This window comes from Adelges cooleyi, unplaced genomic scaffold (genome assembly GCF_023614345.1).
Source record: "Adelges cooleyi isolate 19-005CV unplaced genomic scaffold, UGA_ACOO_1.1 ACOO_flye_CR_arks_rails_tigmint_CR_PRNA_30, whole genome shotgun sequence".
Lineage (NCBI taxonomy): Eukaryota > Metazoa > Arthropoda > Insecta > Hemiptera > Adelgidae > Adelges > Adelges cooleyi.
In genome coordinates this window covers 9909744-9932299 of record NW_026095971.1, presented here as the reverse complement: position 1 = coordinate 9932299, position 22556 = coordinate 9909744, and the positions used below count along the sequence as shown (strand labels likewise).

Below are 22556 nucleotides of genomic sequence, written 5' to 3'. Positions count from 1 at the left end.
CATAATTTTTAATATTTATGGAATTTATTTTAGAGCCATAAACTATGACGAAAAAGACCCATTCCTATGCCATTCTTGTGGGTTTTGTAAATATGCTAAATTTGATTATGTATTAACTGCAAAACCATGTTGTGCTGTTGATCCTATTGAAAATGATGATGACAGAAACAAAACTGTGAGCTCTATTAATTCTAACTTGGAAAAAGCTGATAGACTTTACAAACAGTTGGTGTCGTCAAAACCTGTATTAGAGGTAAAGTTATATAAGTATGATGTTTAATGTAAGTACAGAGTATTCCTCTGTTCTCAATGATATAACAATTGAAATATCTTCTAGTTAAACAAATATTTTCGAAATCAGATTTCTTGGAAGTTGATATACTTAACCCTTAGGCAGATGCGTGGGGTATGAATGTACCCATCACACTTGATTTAAGTGTGAAAAAAAGTCATGCACCCGCTTAAGGGTTAAACTGCATCTATTTTAAATTTCTTGACATTTAAACAGATTATCTAATATCTATAGAGTTACTTATAATAATGTTCACAAATGCAAAAAATGTATGATTATTTGTGTTATGAATATTGTATTTGTTTAATGTAAAATTTAATTTATGTTTTTAATTTTTATTTAGAATATGTTGGTAAAAGTAATGGAAAATAGGTTAGAAAAGTCAAGTAATACAAATTCAGAGGAAAATCCAAGTCCTAATGTTGTGCCAGTTTCTGGTTTCGCTGCCGTTGTTAATGGAGCGATGAATAACAACATATCGTCTGGTCCAGTGCATCAAGTCAATAGATCAATTCAACTTCTTGCTCAAAAATATGGTTCTGAATGTCGAAATACTTTTGAAGATCTTAGCCGAATTGTACAAGTAAATAGTAGTATTTGTGTTATTATGTTAATTAAATTGTATGCATTGTTTTATAATTTAAAACTTCAGCTAATGCTGTATGCTGATAAATAAATCAATTTTCTTTTTAAATTTCCAAGTTTGACTTCTTTGTTTGGAGGATATTATATTGCATAACCTATCGTATTACTAACATTTTGAAACGAATATGTTGATGATAAAGTTACAAATTTTGATAAAAGTATTTTAGTGACAATCTAATGTACTTAAAAATGTATATTTTGTATTAAGGGGGATAGTGGATATGATAATGATTAATTGTCCCACTCTAGATCTACCTTCAGTCTAATTTTTAGACTCCAAGTCCTAAAACTACACAAATAATTTAAATAAAGAAAAAATTCTACCTATTTTAGGCGAAAGGGTTTTTGATATTTTTTTGGGTTTGTCAACATTTATCTATAGTACCATGCCTAAAGAATACTCCATGCAAATTTTCCTATTTTAAAAAAAAAAAAATTAGCATAATTTTAAGTTAAAAAATATTATGTATATTTGTTGGATATTTATTTATCGATTTTGAACAAGAAGGGTAAACTTTTTAATTTTTCAGCCTTTTAAAATAACCCTGTAAAATGTCTAATTTATAAAGTTGCTGTATGAAAACTAGGTTCAGTGGTTTAGAAGATATTGTGGTTCAGATATAATAAAAATAAAAATAAATACCTCTTCAACTCCATATCAAAGCTAAAATAAATATTTTTTCTAGCTATAGGTATAACATTCAATAAATTATAAATCAATGTTAATAAATATATTTTAAATTTAAGAAAGATGGCTTGAGGGGATTGGAAGCAGACTGGTTTTAAGGAGTTTCATAGGCAATATTTAAAAAAAAAAAATGGTTTTCATATCTTTTGACCGTGTCAATTAATTTTCTGGTTAATTTGTGTAAGCTTTAAGGTATTTTTAATTTATATAATTTTTTCTATGAGTAAAAGTCATTTTGGTTTATTTTAATCCTAAAAGCCAGACAAAGTTACGCTTACTTAGAATGAATTTTGTAAAGAGATTCGATTTCTTTAACTATTTTACTAGATTATGTAGGAAACAGATTTTCATTAAAAAAATGTTGAACATTTTTCAATATTTAAAACTATTTTTTTACATATAATAGCAAAACTCAGTTTCAGATATAACTTAATAAAGGAGCCAAAGAACTCAGTATCTCTTTACAAATTATTATTGTTCTCCCATCCTATGTAGTCGAAATTTTGTCAGGCTTTTAGGTATAAAAAATCAAAACGTAGTCTCTTTTTAAAGTGTCCACCTAGCCGATTTCAAATTTTGTTTTTTTTGTTTCAAGGTTTAATATTTTTTCTATGGGAGCTACGAGTCTTATTTTTATTATAAAAATTTTCTTATAAGCGTCATATTTTAATTTTTTCTAATAGCTAAATAAAAAATAGACCTTTTAGCCATCATTAAAAAAATAGTAAGCTTAACTTAAAAAAAAAATTGAAATCCTTCCAGTAGATACGCCAGAAAATGACTTCTACAAAGGTAATTTTTTTTTTCAATCTTTTGCCATAACTTGGAGAAAAATAACTAAAAGTTTTATCAAGAGAAAAACTGAATAATTTTTCATCTTAAAATTAATTGGTATTTTTAAAATGGCTACTACTAGATCATTTTTGGTCAAAATATGCTGCTTATACTTTGTCCCTTAAGAAATAGCACTTTCCGTTCCGCTTATACAAATAATTAAATAGTACAAAATCTATAAACTATTGCATAAAGCTATATTTTTATATAGTCTTTGTTCTTCATTGAAATCTCGAAAAAAAAAAAAACTAATAATAACCATCATAAGACACTGTGCAGATACTCTGCGTTGCAGTGTACAACAGCGCAAGAAGCTCTCAGAAGCTTAATATCATACCTCTTGTCAATTGTTAATATCAAATTTGATAAGTAAATCAAATAACAAAGTGCCTTTAGGGTGAAAAAAATATTAATATTTTTAAATTATTTTAAAACTTTTATAATAAAAGCCATTATTCTATTGTAAATATGTATTCATTTTCACATTCCATTATAGAATTTGCACTACTAGACTTCCTATTAGCCCCTGCTTATATATTAATAAAGGGCCGTGTATGTATTAATATTAAAATTATTTGTTTAATTTTTAGAAAGTATTAGCAAGTCGGAAGGAGTTAATAGCATATGATCAAAAACAATTAGGTCAAGCTAAATCAACAAGTCGGTTCAGCGGTAGTGCACATTCTCTTTCTATATCCGAATCTTTGACAACTTTAACTGTGTCACAATCTGAGATAATTTCAAGCCCTTCTGTTAGTACAAGTTGTTATGGATGTATAACAGCTGCATTAGAACATTGCTTTGTTATGCTTCGTGCTCTTGCTACAAATATGACTTTGCGTAAATCACTAATACAACAAGGACTTATACAAGAACTTGTTGAAAATAATATCAGGAGAGGTTCAGTTCAGGTACTATATAGATTTAAACGTAAAATAATTATTATTTTTTTATAACTATACATTATATCATTATGATAGACCCAAGAAGAAGTTCGTAATTTATTATGTATTTTAATACAAGACAATCCAAAAGCTACAGAAGATTTATGTGGACTATTGAGTCAAAGAATATCTCTTACTATTAGAGGACCAATAGCAAATGCAGATCTTGCATTTGCAGTTAGACCAGAAATATCACTATTAGCAACTATGCTGTACAAAGAAGATTCATGTTGGGAACAAAAAGCTAAATGTGTGATGCAACTTTTCTTTATGACATGTAAAGAATTTCAGTCTTCAGCTATTGTTACGTATATAACATTGCCATGTTTGAAAATGATGCGTAATATTATAAAACCACCAGCTTCCACAGCTAAAGTAAATAAGGTATGTTCATATAATTTGCATTTATCTGTTCGTTTGCTATGACTTTGCAAAGGTATTACATTTCCCCTCATAATTATCATCTTCAGTTTTACAAATTCTAGTAGTCCATAAAGTTCATCATTATGTTCGCATTGTATGTATTTCATCATTAACATTCGATAATTAGTGGATAAAATTAATAAAAAAGAATACAATTTATATATAGCTATAATATTTAATTTGATTACTAATTCTTTTATTTATTATTATTCATATTTTATATATTTCAATTAAAATTAAAATTAAAAACAATTTATTTTATATAATACCTAATGTATTTTGTTTATTCTTGCAGGATAAATTACCTGAGAGTTTGTCTACTGTTCAAATGTCTGATCACCTCATGGTAGATTTCAGAAAATGGGCTGTACAAAGTCCTGAACACATGTTTAGTGCTTGGCGCCAAAGATTGCAAAAGAAGACATCAGATGCTTTGGTAAAAAAGCAAAAAACTAAGGTAATGGAAGTCTAATGTACTTTTATTTATTATGAGGTGTTCAATAATTTATGTATTCTTATTTTTATTTTAGAATGAAACGAGACAATATTATTTGGCTTCCAAGTATTTCAAGAAGTGGCGTTTATACTCTTTAAGAGATATTGCTAAACCGTTTCATCTTTCAAAGTCTTCATGGCTTAAACATTTCCTATTTTGTTCAAGTACGAGATTGTTAAGACAAGTTGCATGTGCTATATTTGAAAGTATTGCACAAGTTCCAGAAAGAAAAAAAGAAGTAAACAAATTTAATTAAAATAATCAAGTTTACTTTAATATATTTTCTAATTATACTCAATTTGTATAATTTTTTGTATAGATTTTAGATCTACTTACTGATTTCTTGACAGAATTGGGTAGTGCAGGAGAAAACTGTGCTGAATTTTTAGCATTATATCAAAATCTCATTCAGCATACCCCTTGGAAACAGTATTTGGCATTAAAAGGAGTACTTCTAATGATATCTGATATTATAACTAAAGAAATAAAACATCTACATTATCTTGAGGAAACGACATTAACTTCAGATTTAGCTCAGGGATTTGTCTTAAAAAGTCTAACTGGATTGTTAGCTTCGTTTTTGGAAGTTGACAGTATAAAACAACAGTATAAAGGAAGACTTGTTGGTGCAATACTAAATGGTTATCTTTCACTTCGGCGTTTGGTTGTTCAAAGAACTCGTCTTATTGATGAAACTCAATCACAACTCTTGGACCTTCTCGAAGAAATGACATGTGGAACTGAAGCAGAGTCTAAAGCGTTTATGGCAATTTGTGTAGAGACAGTGGAAAAATGTGACCCTCAAGATGTCCGAACTCCAGTATTTGTATTTGAAAGATTATGCTCAATCATATATCCTGAAGAAAATGATGTTGGGGAATTTTACATGAATTTAGACAAGGATCCTCAACAAGAAGATTTTTTGCAGGTATTAAAGTATTAAATAATTAAAAAATGTGCATTGTTATTTTATAAAGATTGGATTTACATTTATAATTCTTTAAATAATTTTTTTTTTTTTTAGGGTCGTATGTTAGGCAATCCTTATAGTAGTAATGAACCAGGCTTGGGACCTTTAATGAGAGATGTCAAAAATAAGATATGTCAAGATTGTGAACTGGTTGCACTATTAGAAGATGATAATGGCATGGAATTACTAGTAAATAATAAGATAATAAGTTTGGATTTGCCTGTAAAAGAGGTAAATTAATTAAAAAATAAAAGTGTATTAAATATTTATGTTTATTTTATGGTAAAAATTTTAAAAAATTTCATTAGGTTTATAAAAAAATTTGGCTACCTGAAGGAGGTGATAATGAAGCTGCTATGCATATAGTTTATCGTATGAGAGGATTACTAGGAGATGCTACTGAAGAATTTATTGAAACATTAGATGCTAAATCAGATCAAGAAGTCGACAATGAAGAAGTCTATAAAATGGCTAATGTGATGGCAGAATGTCGAGGTTTAGAAGTTATCTTGAACCGTTTGTCTACTATTGAAGATCTTTCTAGATCACGTCCACTACTCCAAGTATTACTTAAATTACTTGGGCTTTGTGTTAAAGTAAAACACAATCAAGAAGTATTAACAGATCCAATATTAGGATCCATACCAATTCTTCTAAACACCCTTGAGCTTTGTTTGAATAATGAAGCGGATGGATTATCCAATACTGTACTTACAGAGCAAACGCTTGATGTATGTAAAATGTTATTATTGTAGCATAGATTAAGTAAACAATATATAAGGATTCTTCAATAGTACCAATAGTTTGATGATACAGTATGGAATATTGCCACTTTTTTAGTTTCAGTATTAATATCAAATTAAAACATTAAAATATTTTCTGATAAATTGTGATATTGATTATATATATATATATATATATATATATATATATATATATTTAGTACTATTAAATATTCTAGAAATTTTAACATTATTGATATCTTGATATAAATTCTATATAAATACAAATATTTATATATACAATATTAATATAAAAAGTATCGTTGAAGACTCCTATCACACAGCGATTAGTGTATGTATTGAAAATGGTTTTATCTCAACTATATGATGATCTGATAAAAGGGGATACCAAATATATAATATATTATTTATGTTTATTATTTTATACTATTTATTAAAGACTTAAATTAAATATTAGAATTTGTTTTCAACTGTCAATTTTTGTTTTTGTTAATTAAGTTTTTTGACTAGTTATTAATGGTTAAAACAAGTTCTTTGAGGTCATGCTATGTTTTTTATTATATTTTTCAATAAAAATGAAATTATAATTTTCTCTTTTTTGTTCTTTTAGATATTAGAAACAATACTCTCAAAAGCGACATCTCAAAATCCAGAAGAGTTTGCCAAACTTTCTGAAACATTTGGTCCGGATGATCATATCCGATATCTGCTACATTGTGCTTCTAATGCACGTTACACGATTGTTCAACACTTAACTCGGGTTTTAGCAGCTTTAACATACAATAATAAAGCAAAAATGATAGTATTAATGGATCATTTTTCTTCAGTTATATCAGACTTTGAAAAATTTGATGACGTTCATTCAGCTCAAGATGAACAAATGGTAATTACAAGTGTTATTTAATGAGATTTTATATATTTTTAATGTTTATCATTTTTATATTTAAAAAAAAATTGGTTATTGTTTTTGTTTTGTTTTTAGATGAACTTATTTTGTGATTTAACTTATGGCATTGAAAATAATTCACTGGGTAATACATTAAAAGACTATATATTATCCCTTGGAGTTATTAATAATGTTATTCTTTATATATCGGTATGTATGTCAACATAACTTTTTAAACGTTTTTTTTTTTTTAATAATTGATTAAAAATAATTTTAGCGCCATGCACCTACTGTGAAATCGACATTAAACAAAAATAGTGATAGAGACGAATGGAAGGAATTTATATCTAAACCTTCACTGAAATACATTTTAAGATTTTGGACTGGGTTGGCTAATAGCCATGAACCCACTCAGGTAAATTTTATTTGTATTATTTTGTTTAAAAAAATATTTTTTGTTATGTTGATTTATACAATTGTACCTTAGTCTTGAAATATAAGTTTTTTATGCTTTAATTTTCTCTTTTTATTTCAGACTGCTGTTTCTGATGAGTGTATACACACTGTTCATTGTTTAGAACAAGTATCGTCAGATGAACATGTTGGTTCACTTGCTGAAAATTTGTTAGAAGCACTTAAAACTAACCCTATAATGGCTGAAAAAATTGAACGGGTACGTGAACAAACCAAAGCAGAGAAAAAACGGCTTGCAATGGCTATGCGACAAAAACAACTTGGCCAATTAGGCATGCGTACTAATGACAAAGGACAAGTAACTGCCGAGACATCATTATTGCAACAAGTAGAAGATTTAGGTGAAGAAACGGGACTTGTGTGTGTAATTTGCCGTGAAGGTTATAAGTTCCAGCCTACGAAAGTACTTGGTATTTACACCTTCACTAAAAGGTGTGTAGTTGAAGAACATGAAGTCAAAGCCCGTAAAACCATTGGATATAGTACTGTCACTCATTTTAATGTTGTTCATTTTGACTGTCATATGTCTGCAGTTAGGTATGATTCAGTTTCAAATTGATTGGGAAACCAAATTATATTTATTGTCATTTAAATTATATTTAAGAGAAAAAATTAATATGTTTTTATTGAAAATTATTGCATTATAGACTTGCTAGAGTTCGTGATGAATGGGAATCTGCAGCTTTACAGAATGCCAACACTAAGTGTAATGGATTGTTACCCATGTGGGGTCCTTCAGTTGCCGAGGCAGCATATGCAAACTGCTTAGCTAGACATAATTCGTATTTACAAGAAGCAACTGGTCAAAGGGATATTAGCTATACACAAACAGTACACGATCTGAAGTTATTATTATTAAGGTTTTCACAAGAAAAAAGTTTCCACGAAGATACTGGAGGTGGTGGACCTCAATCCAACATGAATCTTGTACCATACCTCATGCATATGTCATTATACGTAATGAATACGTAAGTATTTATTTTTGTACATAACAGGGAGAAAGAGCTTAGGGTTGAGAAAGGGTGACAGTGTTTGGTATTAATAAAACTAGTATCCAATATTTAAATATAAAATAGAATAAAAAGTATAAGTACTATTTCTAAAAGTTTTACTTTTTAAAGTCTGCTTTCGTTTTACCTATATTAGTATTTGCTGCTTGTTTTTGGGAACAAGGTAACGCAATAATAAATAGTAGAGCTTTTTATTCATTAATTTTTCTTTTACAAACATGTTACTATAAAACTACATCATGAAATAATATTTTAAAATAAAATTCAAGTTCCATTTATTTTTAGTTCTAGTGGTATTGTGAAAATGTTAAGATGTCTGAAAATGTAATAATGAATATTATACAACCTTCTAATACTGATGAAACAAATCATAATTTAAATGTTTAATTATACCAACAAAATTTGGTTGCTATATTTTGCCCTACTGCTAGTTGCTACTAAATGTCATTATACATAGTAGTACATATACTATACGTAGTAAGTTAATTTTTTTTTCTTAGAACAAGAAGATCTGTAGTAGAAGAACGAAATTTAAGGACTTATTTGGAAACAAGACCCGGAGATAGAATGATTGATAATTTTTATGATACCGAAGGACCACTGTATTGGTTAACAATGGCAATTATGCTAACACCTTATTCTACTTGGAGATCAAATGCTCGTTTATTGCATTTGCATCGTGTGATGTTTATGGCTCATGTTTATCACACAAACTCATCTATAGCACCGAATATACGTTCCGTACCAACTACTCCTCATGATTATGCTGTATATAAACCAATGCTCATGTTTTTTGCACTTATCAATACCATGTATGAGTACTATTTCAAGGTAGCGTTAATAAATATTACATAAAGACTGCAAGGTTATATTTTAAGTTGTTAAAAACAAATAATTGTGTTTGTATACTTTTCTATAGAACGTAGAGATAACAGAAAACAAAAATTGGTCTAGTAGTTTAGCTGACTATATTCGGAATAATGATGAGAATCTGCTCAAAATGTCAGAAAAAATGATGACCAGTTTTAGTGAAGACTACTTACCTTGTACTACATTTGAAGAATATTGTGATATTGCTCGTAAGATAATATTTGACATTTATTTATGTAAAAATTGATATATGTGTTAACATTCACTAATTAATAACATGAGAAAATGAAAACAATATCTGATAGCTTTGTCATAACTAACCATATTAAGCTTTATAGAAATCTAAAAAATGTACAAGGTGATCCAGGTTTTTCCGTACAGTGATACAGCTGGTCTTTAAAGGGTACTTACGACAGTTTTCTCATTTAATATTAAATTTAATACAAAACTAAGTGCAATATGAGATTTTTCATCTCCCAAAACCCCTATTTAGATATTTCTCTTGAGTTTTGAGATTTTTTGACACCACCGTCTCGTAGTGCCACATTGACAAATCTAAAATATCGTGTGCATATCAAAATAAAGGTTTTGGAAGATTACAAATCTCATGGAAATAGCAATATAAGGAAAAATCGTATAATTGGATTTTATTTATTTAATATGATAATTACTTAAACTGTGGTTTTAATGGAATATAAGTTTTACCATACAATTTTTCATCTCCCAAAACACCTATTTTAATATGTCACACGATTTTTGGGATTTTTTGAAGCCGGCATGACGTTACGAGTTCCATATCAATAGGTATTTCAGGGGACAAAAAATCTCATGCTGCTTTTAGTTTTGTATAAATTTATTATTAAAATGATAGCTGCAATAAGTACCATTTAAAGTTACGCTAAACGCAGTATAGGTTGTACTTAAAAATACAGGGTTTTTTAATTTAATAAAACTTAGGTGTATATTTATATTTTGCTGTTTCAAAACTGTAGTCTCAAAGTTTTAACTAAAAAAAAAAATGAAACTGTTTAGAATAATAACTTAAAGAATTCTCTGAAAATATCACTAGTTTAAAGTGTAATCAAATTATTGATCATAGATGTTACATACATTAATAATATTATATTTATATATATATATATATATAAATTCTTGTTTGTTTTCAGGTCTTGATATCGCTTCACCATCAAACTACATAAAAAATATAATAAATTCGTACATTTATGAATGAAACGTTTTTCATTTAACAAAAACCAATATCCCCAGTATACACTTATTCAAATTTATTTATTCACTATATGTATTTTTTTTTTTTGTGATTATTTTATAATAAGCAAAATAATTAAAATAATTGGAAATTGCAATTAAATAAAATAAAAATAATATAATTCATTGACATTTTTTTAAGTTTTTCGTGTATTATTAGTTATTGTCCTATTAATGTTACTTGACTCAGTAGAACTAAATGAAGAGTTCAGTTGTATAAGAACAATAAGATAGGTCACAAGTAGTGATAAAATCTAAAACAAGAAAATAAACTACAGTTAAACATTTTATTATTTACATATTACTATTAAGTAACATTGTCTTACCGATCCGAATAAGCCACGGTTTATCTCATAAAATCCCAAGACATTTACAATAGGTTGATATTGATTTAATGCATTTAAGAATAAAGTGACCTAAGTATTACAATTATCTTATAAATATTTCAATAAATGTATGAAAAAATAATAATTGTTTTATTATAAATCAATATATTATTACTTGAATGTAATTCGATGATTGCCAAGTCAACAACGATTTCATTTTTAAAACTAACAGGATCACGCTGTCGATGCACTGTATTCAAATTTCACGACAATTCAATTAGTTAAAAACGACAATATATTTTATTAATATACTTTATTCAAAATTAGAGTGCAATAGCTTTAATTAATCAATTACTTAACCATGCAGGACGAATCTAAAATCTGATTTATACTTATTCTAAGTAGACGAGATAAAGTAATATTTTTTCGTGACGGCTATGGTACAAATGTAATTTCTATAGGCAGAGTGGGGGAGGGAGTCTAGTCTCTTCAAAATAAGTTATTCGAAGCTAAAGCTTCACCAGTTTATTTGTTAATTATTAACTCTCCTCTCTAATATTTGGCAGAATCTCCGCCAAATAGTATCTAAGAACGCACTGTTTTGACAAATTTACTTACAATTTGTATGTAAAATAGTCAAAGTATAGCGAGACGCTATATCTTGGTCCTTAGAAAGGTCAATATAATTTTAGACCCGAGATACCTATGCACGACTAATTCATATGTTTTTATATAACGCTATAGTATGTAACTCAGTACCTCGTAAAAGTTATCAATTTCAGTTTTCGATATAATTTAAAACTAGACCATAAGAACAACATTTGGTGTTTAAAGTAATTTTTATTTTGTGCATGCGCAGCATACAATTTAAAAAAAGTTGACTTGTTCGAGTAGAAAATAAATAAACACAGAAATAAAATAGTGGATTTGGGAGGGTTAGGTTAGGTTAGGTTAGAACTAAAGAAAAATCGATAGACTTCTTATTGAAAGGTTTAATTCATATTGTGCATGCTCTATTTGCACCAGGTAATTAATATTTTTTAATTTTAAAATGAATAAAGCTACTTTTGAAGTTTATATTTTTTCATTCTGAAAAAAGTAAACTGAATTGTTTATAAACGAATGAAGTATTGAATTACAGAGATTGTTAACCGATGTTTGTGAACTAGGTAGTCAATAATGGTTAATAAATCATTTCAATATTACCAACTTTTTTTGTTTGTTTGTAACCGCTATTGCAATAGATGTAAAGTGACATTGTATTAACAATACAAGCTGCAAATGCCAATATTAACGTTGTATAATCTTTTTGTTCTACCAATTTACTTCCCCACACGGTCAACACATACACTGTTAGGATGGCGAATATGGTCGTGTAGAATATACAAAATGACATTGTACCCGATATAACATATCCTGATTCACGAATCAACTTGCTCATATGTATCCAAAGTAAGCGATATTCTTCTATGGTAGCAGCGTATATGGGATTTTTTATGTCCTTGAAACAAAAGTAAACATATTACGTTTGTTAAATTTATATAATAATTTTTTTGAGTTATACATTTATATAAATATATGTAATTTTGTATACATGGTTAGTATACCCATATAATAACCATATTATAAATAATAATATTTAAGTACACTGTACTGCATTAAAGTATTACCATACAGAAATAAAGATAAGTATTTTTACTTATTTACTAATTTTAAATCAGGTATATAAAAGTTAATCAAATTAAATATTTAGATTTTTATAGTCTCTTAAACATTAAATAGTAATCCATGGTTTTACCATTCAATAATTATCTATAAATTCGTTTGTTCAAGCTTTTACCTTCATGACACCAATAGGGGTGGGACTTCAAATACATGGCGTGCTTTTAGTAACCTTGATTAGGTTTGATAAGTAACTTAAATTAGTAAGAATAAAAAAGTATTTTTGCTCAATTATGCAAATGTAATAATGTTCGTACTTTGTTAAAGCCAAAAACAAAATTGCGATTCAAAAACTATTTTTAATCGAAAGTTTTTTTTTAAATAAATACTTAATATTCAGTTATAAAATAGCACTATATTAAAGTAAAATAAAATACATTATAATATACAAAATGAAATATTTGAATACAAATGCTGTGGCGTATTTGAGCTTCATCTCGGGGAATGGGGAGGTATATATACATATATAGGTAAATACATTAAAAATATACACTAATTGATATTTTATTTAGTTTGTATCGAATAAAAACTAAATATTAACAAATTACTTTTAATATACTGAGTACTTCAATTTAAAAATTTAAAAACTAAACTTAATTATACCACAAAAATCAGTTTTTCCTTTTTTTTAGTTGAAAATCTATTTATAACGTCAACAGATATATATTTTACTGTATGTTAGATGTTTAGCAAATCTAAGCTGGTTAGGCGACGACCCATTTTTGTTCCCAGCTAATTTTTTAAACTTATTTACGTAACAATATAATAAAAAAGCTACCAATCTGAACTATTTACTATAGTTGCGGACATAGGATAAGACTGATATAAAGAGATTATTAATTATTTATAGAACAGTAGAACTTGAGTAGTTGAATATCAGAACTGGAGTAACAATCGAGACAACAGATTAATTATAAATTAACTTAACGCCAAATTCATGCGATTGAAAACTTGTTGATTTCTAGCCTTTAATCAATAAACAAAATAGAAAAGTTGCTTAAAATCAGATAATAGACAACCAAAATGTCTAATGTTAGCTCTTTTGTTGAGGTTAAGTTTCGAAAGGCAGGAGGTACCACTCAACTTTCTTCTATTAAAACGGAGGAAAGGAATAGAACAATTAGCGTGGCAGGAAAGGTGGAGGGTTTCATCAAATGGTTGCTGGACTTGATAGATCGTGCCAAGGTTGGTTCGATAGATAGAGAGACCAAACCCCGTGGTTACGTTCCATTTAACAAAATGTTGATAGTACATGGATGCTTCCAGGAGACCTTGTGGGAGAGGAGAATAGCCAGGAGTCTACAATGTGTTTATTGTTATAACCCGATGAACACCGTGGAACATACAGTGTTCAATTGCGAGTATTGGGCCCATTGTAGGTCAGAAGTACACCAGCTGTTGTGAAGACCACCAAATCCAGAAGATATGAATGACCTGCTATGTGGACCTAACGTGGAAGAACTCCCAGAGGGTATTCACAGGGGTCGCCTAATGGAACGTCTGATAAATAGTCTTCGTAAACCTGGTAGATACAATCATGAATGCGAATGCAAAAGATGGAAGAGAACAAAATCGACTAATAAAAGGAAAAGCAGCATATTAATTTAATAAGAGCCGGATATGGTAATGTGCCCCCCCCCCTCACTCTCAGGAGTAAAGGGCATTTTACAGAAAATATAATTGTATTTCTGTAAATAAATGACGGTTTATGAGAGAAAGTCATGTGACTAACAGTTACCCCCTCATTAGTTCTGTATACATAACAAAAAAAGCCCTCTTGTCGAGAATATTCTTAAAAAGTACCTATTTAAATATAAATACAAATACTTTCAAAATGTATTTCACAATTGTTGTATTACTAATACACAAGTGCTTGCTCCTATTGCCCCTTAACATTTAATTTAACACTTTTAATTTTGTATTTTGTGCTAAATTGTGTTATTAATATTTGTTATAATGTCAAGTATTTAGATTGGACAAATTTAGTATATTTACTTATAAACTATGTATAACCCTTAAAATAACTAGGAACTAAAAAACGTATATAAGGCGCATACCGTTTGCAATTTATTTTTAAACTCTTCAGTAGTTTCAATAATTATTTTTGTACTAACAAACCAAAATGTTGTGATATAAGCCATTGTCGAAACGCTTTTCATCGTACAAAATAGTTGCAGAAAATTCGTTTTGGTAGTTGTTAACATCAATGTAGTACCAAATGCGATGAGTATTATGAGTATAGATCGAAAAAGTTGTATAACTTGGACTCTGATAGTCTTTGAAATACTGGAATTACCGATCAAATTGCTGTACCTAATCTAAAACCACAATAAAATAATTAAATATATTATATACCTATATTATTTTTGTTAATCAGAAGTTTTGCGTACAAACGGGAAAGAAAATAATAATATTATGTATTATTATTATTTGGATTATATAGTATAATCGAACAGGAATACATACATAACATTTAATACAAACGTGATGATTCTATGTTTGTTGTCTGTGCTGGAATATAATATTACCTGGAAATCAGCCCATTCTTGTAAATACATTTCCAGTTTAGATGTTTCAAACCACATGATAACGGGCACTATTAGTGATGGAGCAGCAAAGAACGTGGATTTGGCGAAAACTAGTAAAGCTTTGTTGAATCTGGATGCATTTATCGGACTTTTAGATTTTTTTTCGAACAGTGTTGTTGACAAAACGGTTAAATTCGCGTAAAAGTCAATCGACCACAGAAGAACCACATAAACTGTTGACCACGAAAGACATTTTTTGTTGAGTACACCTATGAACATCGTTTTTTATTAATGTCTTGAAAGGCGACTATCGAATATCATGAACTTTTAACATATGGTTTAGATTTTAGAATCTATCTCTTCTCTCTTATTCTAAGTATTTTTATTAAAGTAGTTATATGATATACGTATTTATGTGGTAGAAAAATTGTGTTAAATATATTTAACACTTGAACTAAGAAAGATTAATATTGATAGTTTTTTAATTTTATTTTTTGTAAACAAGTAATATTGATAAAATGGAACTTAAATTAGAATAAGTATGTGTATACAATTTTACTTCATTTTTTTATTGTAAAAAATGTTTCTATATGTTATTTTGTCTTGCAATAAAGTTGGTAAGCTATCTTACTTTTTATTTAGTAAAATTAAGAATTGAAGGCTTTTTCAAATTTTTTATTTTATTGGTGTGTATTAGTGATGGGAATCCGAAAATCCGTATTTTCACAAAAAAAACCCTATTTAAGCCACTTAAAAATCTTAAATAAGTATTAAATGTAAGGCTGAGTATCTATAAGTAAAATATTTTAATGTAATTTTAAAAATAAAAAACAACACCAAAAAGATAAATTGCTTGTGGATTTCGGATTTTATGAAATCCAAAGGCACTTTATTCTCAAAGTTAAGCGTTTTATTTTTAATCAAAACATTTTACTTAGATACACAGCATATACACATTATATTGTAATATATTTAATATTTATAAGATTTTTAAGTGCCTTAAATAGCATTTTTTTTTTTAATTACGGATTTTCGGATTCTCATCACTAGAGTGCACATGTGCAACACAGATTATGATAATGGAATTTGAAAAGAGCTGTAAATATAATAGGTCATTTTGTAACAGCCTGACTTCAACTTCTAATAAGTAGGAAATGCTTGGTTTTTTTAATTTGTTCCTAATAAGTTTTCTAAAATAGAATAATAGTCAATGGATTAATTTTTTAATTTATAATCAAAAACAGATTATTCTAGATCTAGTTTTCATAATTAAATATTATTTTAACATTTCTGAATTTACTTAAGGTTTCTAAAAAATATAATTGTCTATTCATCATGATAGTCATAATCGATGGCCCTTTCCAAAAACAAATTCTGAAACCGCGTCCATCTCCGTTGCAATGTAAATACTTGAAGACATTTTCATTTATTATTAGATTTTAGATAGGTACTAAATGTATAAAATAGTTTTACATGCAAGTGTAAAAATGTGAAATCACAGTGCTTGCGATATGTTAACGGTTACAAACCATTTTGATTAGTGCTGTACGGACAAAAACCTAAAATACGAAAAGCCGTAAAAAACGGTCTGCATAAATGTTCGTAAGTGGAACGAATCATATCGTCGGACATTTTACTTGCGGTTTGAAAAACACTGTGGCTTTGCTACTAATACAAATGGGTGAATTATATTTTTCGGTTTTTGCTGTAGTTATATAGATTGTTAATTTCGATTAACTAATTAATTAGCTCGTACAGAAAATATACAATTTAGAAATTGTTTAAATTATTTGTATTGGCCAAACGTTTATTATTGTTACTGACGTAATTGCTATTTAATTATTCAAAACTCAATTATATTGTAAAATCTAGATTGTGAATATAATTAATTAGTATAATTATTACTAGTATCAAACTATAAATATTCGTTTATTATAATATAGTTTAGTACTATCAGTATATTTATTGTATATTAATGCATATGATGCATAAATTATACAGATAGAAGAATAGTGTTCATATATTATAATAGACATTGACTCTATATTTAATAGATGTTTAAATTTAATAGTATAGTTTATACTATAGTCTATAGAGTATAGACTAATATAGTAGTAGTGTACATATTATTAATGTATGTCTGTTTGTGTGTCCTTTATGCATTAGTACACCATTCATCCGATCTCCATGAAACTTTGGGAAGTTGTTGAGTACACTCCCGCGAAGGTAACTGGCATAATACGTTTCGAAAATTCCATCTCTAAGGATGGCCTCAAATACGAATTTTATACTTTAAATAAGAAATATTTTTCGTTGCTAACCAAAAATAAACACTTGGTTTGTAGCCACGGTACTCAAGCGAATAGTAGGTGATTATTAAATGAACAGGCCGATTCTATGTACCACGATTCTGAAGACGCTTTTCACGATTGGAACTGGTATAGTAATATAACAAAGTCAAAATGCCAAAATAAAATAAAAATAAACCCTTTAAAACCTGAAAAGTTGTTAAATTTTAAACATCTAATTATAGTATGCTAAAATTTATTTTAAACCAGTCTAAATTGTTCTAAATTTATTTGTAGTATTCTTTAGATATAGGTATTACAATTAATTTACAGCCAAAACTTCAAAAAATATCCTCATTTTTTTCCAGGTAGGGTTGAACATTTTCTTTGATTTCCTTTTGGTTTTACAAAATTATTACTATATATATATATATATATATATATATGCATATGTATGGTGGTGTTCGCCCGCAATCGGCCTCAGTCTGTCGTTAGCTCTGATGATGACAATATTGTTACCGAAATACATCGTATACGCGAAGAGTGTATTATTTTATGCTTAAGGGTGTTTTAAAATATATTATTTTATTATCACTATATATTACTACACATTTATAATAATACAACAGGTTGAAAGTAGATCTACTTTGTATCTACTATCTCTTTGTTTCATATTTTAGCTTCGATGCGTAGCTGAGAAGGTGTTGTTTTTAAAATGTTGTGGTTTTTTTAGCGGTTGGACCTAGCAATTATGTAAGTCTGAAATCGTACCTGAAAGGTACTTTATTGGGCCAAAACTTTAAAGAGTTCACCTCTTATCCTTCAAAATTCGGAAAAGCACTCTACAAATTTTTCAACTTAAAATTATGGCGCTCTATAATTTTTATTTAAAAACCGTCAAATGGATCGCAAGCTGTTATTATAGCTTCGAAGGGTTTTTAGTTTCAGCAGAGTAACTTCTATAGAGTCATATTAATTATTGTATTGTGAAATTTTAAGCATCGTTTCGATACGCGAATATGATTTTTCTGGCTAGTGGCTTGCTAAAAATAAGGTCATAGTTTTCGACAGTTTTTCTGGGACAATAAAAAGGTATGTATGCGAAACAAACCGGCTGTTTTTTTTGTACGGTTTAGTATTTTATAATTTTTTTTAGTTCACTACCACATGCGTTCAACTTTCCCTGTGGCCACTTTATTTCTCATTTTGCTTCATTATACGTCACTACTGAGCCAGTTCCGCGTACATCACACCCCCCTATAACAGTGTTGGGCTACCTTTCCCTGCGGTAGCATCGCTTTACGACCTCAGGGAGCTCACGATGATACCGCCTCCCCTTTGCGGCCACCGTTCTCTGTTTAGCGTCTGTACAGGGCCTCTAGGCGCAGATATACCTAAATACATTGGTACTTATAATATATTAGGCACGTTTTATTGTACACACACGTGGAACATTATTATCACGAAAGTCTCGAGTAATATGTTTGATTATTTATTTAGATAATATAATAAATAATAAATGCAATATAAATCATAACGTATTAACGTCTAAGCTTGTGGTGTTATATACAGGTGTACATGTCAATGAATGCAGTTATCAGCTATTTGACATGGTGCATTTCTTTGTACTGTTATAATATAGGACCTGGTGATGAAGCGAACGTCGAGCGGAACACTTTTGAGTTGATCACCCTGTATTTGTGTAATTTGATATAGGATATTATGTATTGCTTTTGGGGCCGACGACGGGTAGAAGCTGGTGCGCAAAGCCCTATACATGACCGTCTCGACAATCGTGTGATCGGTACTGGGCGCATGCGGTCGGGGCGTTAAAACCGTTTTGCCCAGCTCGGATATTTTATACTATCGATTCTTCACCCCTGCCGTCAGGCTCTTGGGCCACACCTGACTTCCCCTCGCGAGACCTGAAACCACGTGGGTTCTCACAGCGCGATTATGCAATGCTGTCGTGTATGCTACCACTCTACCATCGCTCCTCTTTGCGTTTGCGTGCGTTTTACACTGTTACGCGAACGATATAAAAGCCGTTACAGTTTTTACATCAGTCTGATAGATTGTATTTTATACTTACCGACGAATTGAGCTGCATAAATCATACATGTTACAAATCAAATTTTGTGTGTGTTTGCATTTGATGAATAATATAGTTATGCACGCGTTATTAAATTGGTACCTACAGGCTATTAATACGGCACCTATCCGTTAACTTAAACTAAAGTCACACATTATTATAACTTAAAATGCCGGTATAGCAATTGATTCGGACAGCTTGATAGTTAATACTGTAAATCGTCAGCTTACGAATTAAGCACATTATGCTCAGCATTGACCTTCAAGTTTAATAAACCCAAATTTGGCAATACAAACTATGATTTAAAAAAATTGGAATTATTTTGAAGTGGGTTGTTGTTTAAATACGATCCATACTGATCATACAACAATTAATATGGCGGAATAAGTTATTTTAATCATTCACTGCCATAGTTTTTTTTAGTTCGTCGTTCAAAAATATATATTTTATTTATCGTTGTAAGCCCTGTTAAAAAGTTTACTGTTACGATATATGGTATACACAATGTCTCACAAGAGATAGGTACTGCCCAGAAAAAAATATCTACTACGTGAATTAATTTTAAATATTATATTTTTCTATTTTTCTCTCTCAATACATCTACGAAAATGTTTAAAATTAAAATTATAAATCTATAATAATGGTAATATCTATTTAATTTAAATCGTTCTAATTAAATTAATTTTTCCAATTAGATAAAAAATATAAAAATATACAAAATAAAGTTATGAAGTGTAGGTACTCATAGTAATTTAATAACGTATTAAAACATGTTTGTCAAGTTGTTTTACACATATTTGATTTACTTATAAAACATGTAGACAAAAAAAATTTACTATAGTATATTTACTATGATACCCAAGAGGATTTTCTTTGATTGACTGTTGCGATATCTGTTACCTAAATGATACCGGTTCACGGCCCCTTAGGCGATAATTACTACAAATGTTAAGCAATTATTCTTGTCTAGAGTTATTTGCTCTGAAATGTAATGATCAATTATAAGTAGATCATAATTAACTTTTAGGCAGGCGACTCCGCTTAAAATGGTAAATTTATAATATTATGTGTTTATGTAATAATGAATTTTAACTTGGACATTTCCTGTACGTTGGTAATTGTTGTACTTACTGTAGTTTGCCTGTTTCCAAAATGCAGATTTTAAGTTAATCGGGTCAATCAATAGTACCTAAAAAGTACGCCAAGCTGTCCTAGGGATGGAGTTTTAGAATTGTTACAACTTGGTTTGGTATTTTATTTGGGAAAATATCTACTACTCTGAAATATAAACTAGTTTTTTTATAACTAGTTAGCTTGTTAAAATCGGGTATTGAATACATTACCAAAATTACACAGATACAAAACAAAAATTATTTCTTTCTCTATATACATTATAAATTTAGTAACGTTTTTAATACCTGGTTAAAAAGGTCTACCTTTATTTTTTTTTAAATATAAATTATACAAACAAGTGTATACACTATTTTATAATTATGTACGCATCATAAAAAGTATTCAAGTGTTAAAATAAAAAATTCATAGGTACGCATACATCATGTCTTAACTATTATAGTGGAGTATGTTAAAATCGTATTACGTCGTTTAACAAAATGCTGCACTAAAATAAATGTATAACACATTTTGTCTAAAAATAAATCAAGCTACACTACGGCGTCATTGACAATTTTACTTTTTACGTTTTAATTTTGATAATAATTATTTAGTTACCTATGAAATATTAAAATGATTTTTTCTTTTTATATAGTATGATAACAGAAGTAACAGTCTTACACACAAGTTCTACGTATAATTTACTTTGATTATGTATGTATACAGTATACACCTTTGATATATATTTTTAAAAATAATTGATTGTTTAATAAAAATACCTACCTTTTGTTGGATTGTACAACATTTAAAAAAATATTATTTTTATCATTTATGCATGAAGCATTGTGGTATATACCATATTTACATTTTTAAAATACTTATTAATCTTAGTTTTACAGATTTTCTAGCATAAAAATGATAATTCGTTTTAGTAATCATATTTAAAAACTGTATTTTTCCAATTTTGGTGTAATGAGAGTTAGATAACCTGAATGCTTAGTTTTATTAAATTATTTTTATTATTTCAAAAAAATGTCATTATCGGCTGCAGTTTTATTCCACAACTAATATAATATAGTATATAATTATTCATAATATAGTAATGTTATACATTTATTTATTAGTGGTGGTTATAAATAACCTAATAATAATCCTTTTATCTTTAAAACAACCTATTTTTATTCAGATCTAGATCTCTTTAACCACCTTTCAAATTAGATAAATTTCCATGATGTATTTAATTTTTATTAAAATTCATTATTATGTAACTCACAAAAGACATTTCGAGTGATTCGATCCGTGTTGCAATATCGAAATAGTCCTATGTGTTTCAAAAAGAAGCCATGTAGCTGCTTAATGATAATATTTGGTAAAGCCAAAAGTGATTGTGAGTTGTCTTATTTTTATAGTAATGAATGTTGGTTACGAGTTTCAACTTTTTTAGTTTACTTCAAATTCGTTTTTTTTGACGGACTCAAATTAATTATTTTATTATAACCTAATATCATGATATTACACGGAAGAGTTTATTTATATTGCACATTGCTTATTGCGCTAGACCTGATTGTGAGAAGTCCGTGTCGAGGTAACACATTGCATAGTATGCTTAGTCTATTGCACTTTGCGTATGTACGCGGCACTGTTCGGAATGGTACGCGCGCATTATATACAGTAATTTATTATTATAACATATAAAATACATTATTTTTATAAATAATATGTATAGTGTAAATAAAAACAGTCAGCGGTTTTTGTTAGGAATAAACTTGAGCTGAAGGGTCAAGTTATTAGCCTGGTTTTAGAAGCTGTATTGATTTTATGATGTCGGAATGTCCTTGTTGTTCAGCCGTACCAACCAACTACGTGTACAGCTGTTACTGTCTACGGCGGCTAACGTATACAATGCGTAATGACGGATACAAACAATATCGCTTTGGCTGCCGTTACTA

At 28.7% G+C, this 22556-nt stretch overlaps 2 protein-coding genes across 7 annotated transcripts in view; one reads left to right on the top strand and one right to left on the bottom strand.

Annotated features, from left to right (window-relative positions):
* LOC126838971 (E3 ubiquitin-protein ligase UBR4) overlaps window positions 1-10671 on the top strand; it is a 39230-nt gene extending 28559 nt beyond the window's left edge. For all 6 annotated transcript variants that reach the window (XM_050573804.1, XM_050573803.1, XM_050573806.1 and 3 more), the window contains exons 56-72: window positions 34-253; window positions 636-875; window positions 3050-3370; window positions 3440-3787; window positions 4122-4283; window positions 4357-4560; window positions 4642-5250; window positions 5347-5523; window positions 5601-6023; window positions 6646-6918; window positions 7018-7131; window positions 7199-7336; window positions 7457-7932; window positions 8043-8363; window positions 8906-9236; window positions 9325-9484; window positions 10442-10671. In XM_050573804.1, the coding sequence (XP_050429761.1) occupies window positions 34-253; window positions 636-875; window positions 3050-3370; window positions 3440-3787; window positions 4122-4283; window positions 4357-4560; window positions 4642-5250; window positions 5347-5523; window positions 5601-6023; window positions 6646-6918; window positions 7018-7131; window positions 7199-7336; window positions 7457-7932; window positions 8043-8363; window positions 8906-9236; window positions 9325-9484; window positions 10442-10506 (4582 nt within the window). In that variant the 3' untranslated portion in view covers window positions 10507-10671. The remainder of the gene's footprint in view (window positions 1-33; window positions 254-635; window positions 876-3049; window positions 3371-3439; window positions 3788-4121; window positions 4284-4356; window positions 4561-4641; window positions 5251-5346; window positions 5524-5600; window positions 6024-6645; window positions 6919-7017; window positions 7132-7198; window positions 7337-7456; window positions 7933-8042; window positions 8364-8905; window positions 9237-9324; window positions 9485-10441) is intronic.
* Window positions 10672-11951: 1280 nt separating this feature from the next.
* On the bottom strand, window positions 11952-16519 carry LOC126839356 (gustatory and odorant receptor 63a-like). The gene is made up of 5 exons (XM_050574644.1): window positions 16418-16519; window positions 15118-15386; window positions 14647-14907; window positions 12074-12368; window positions 11952-11956 (listed from the first exon to the last, which is right to left on the bottom strand). Exons 1-5 carry the CDS (start codon window positions 16461-16463, stop codon window positions 11952-11954), a joined length of 876 nt encoding a protein of 291 aa, XP_050430601.1. The 5' UTR covers window positions 16464-16519.
* Between the last annotated feature and the right edge of the window lie 6037 nt (window positions 16520-22556).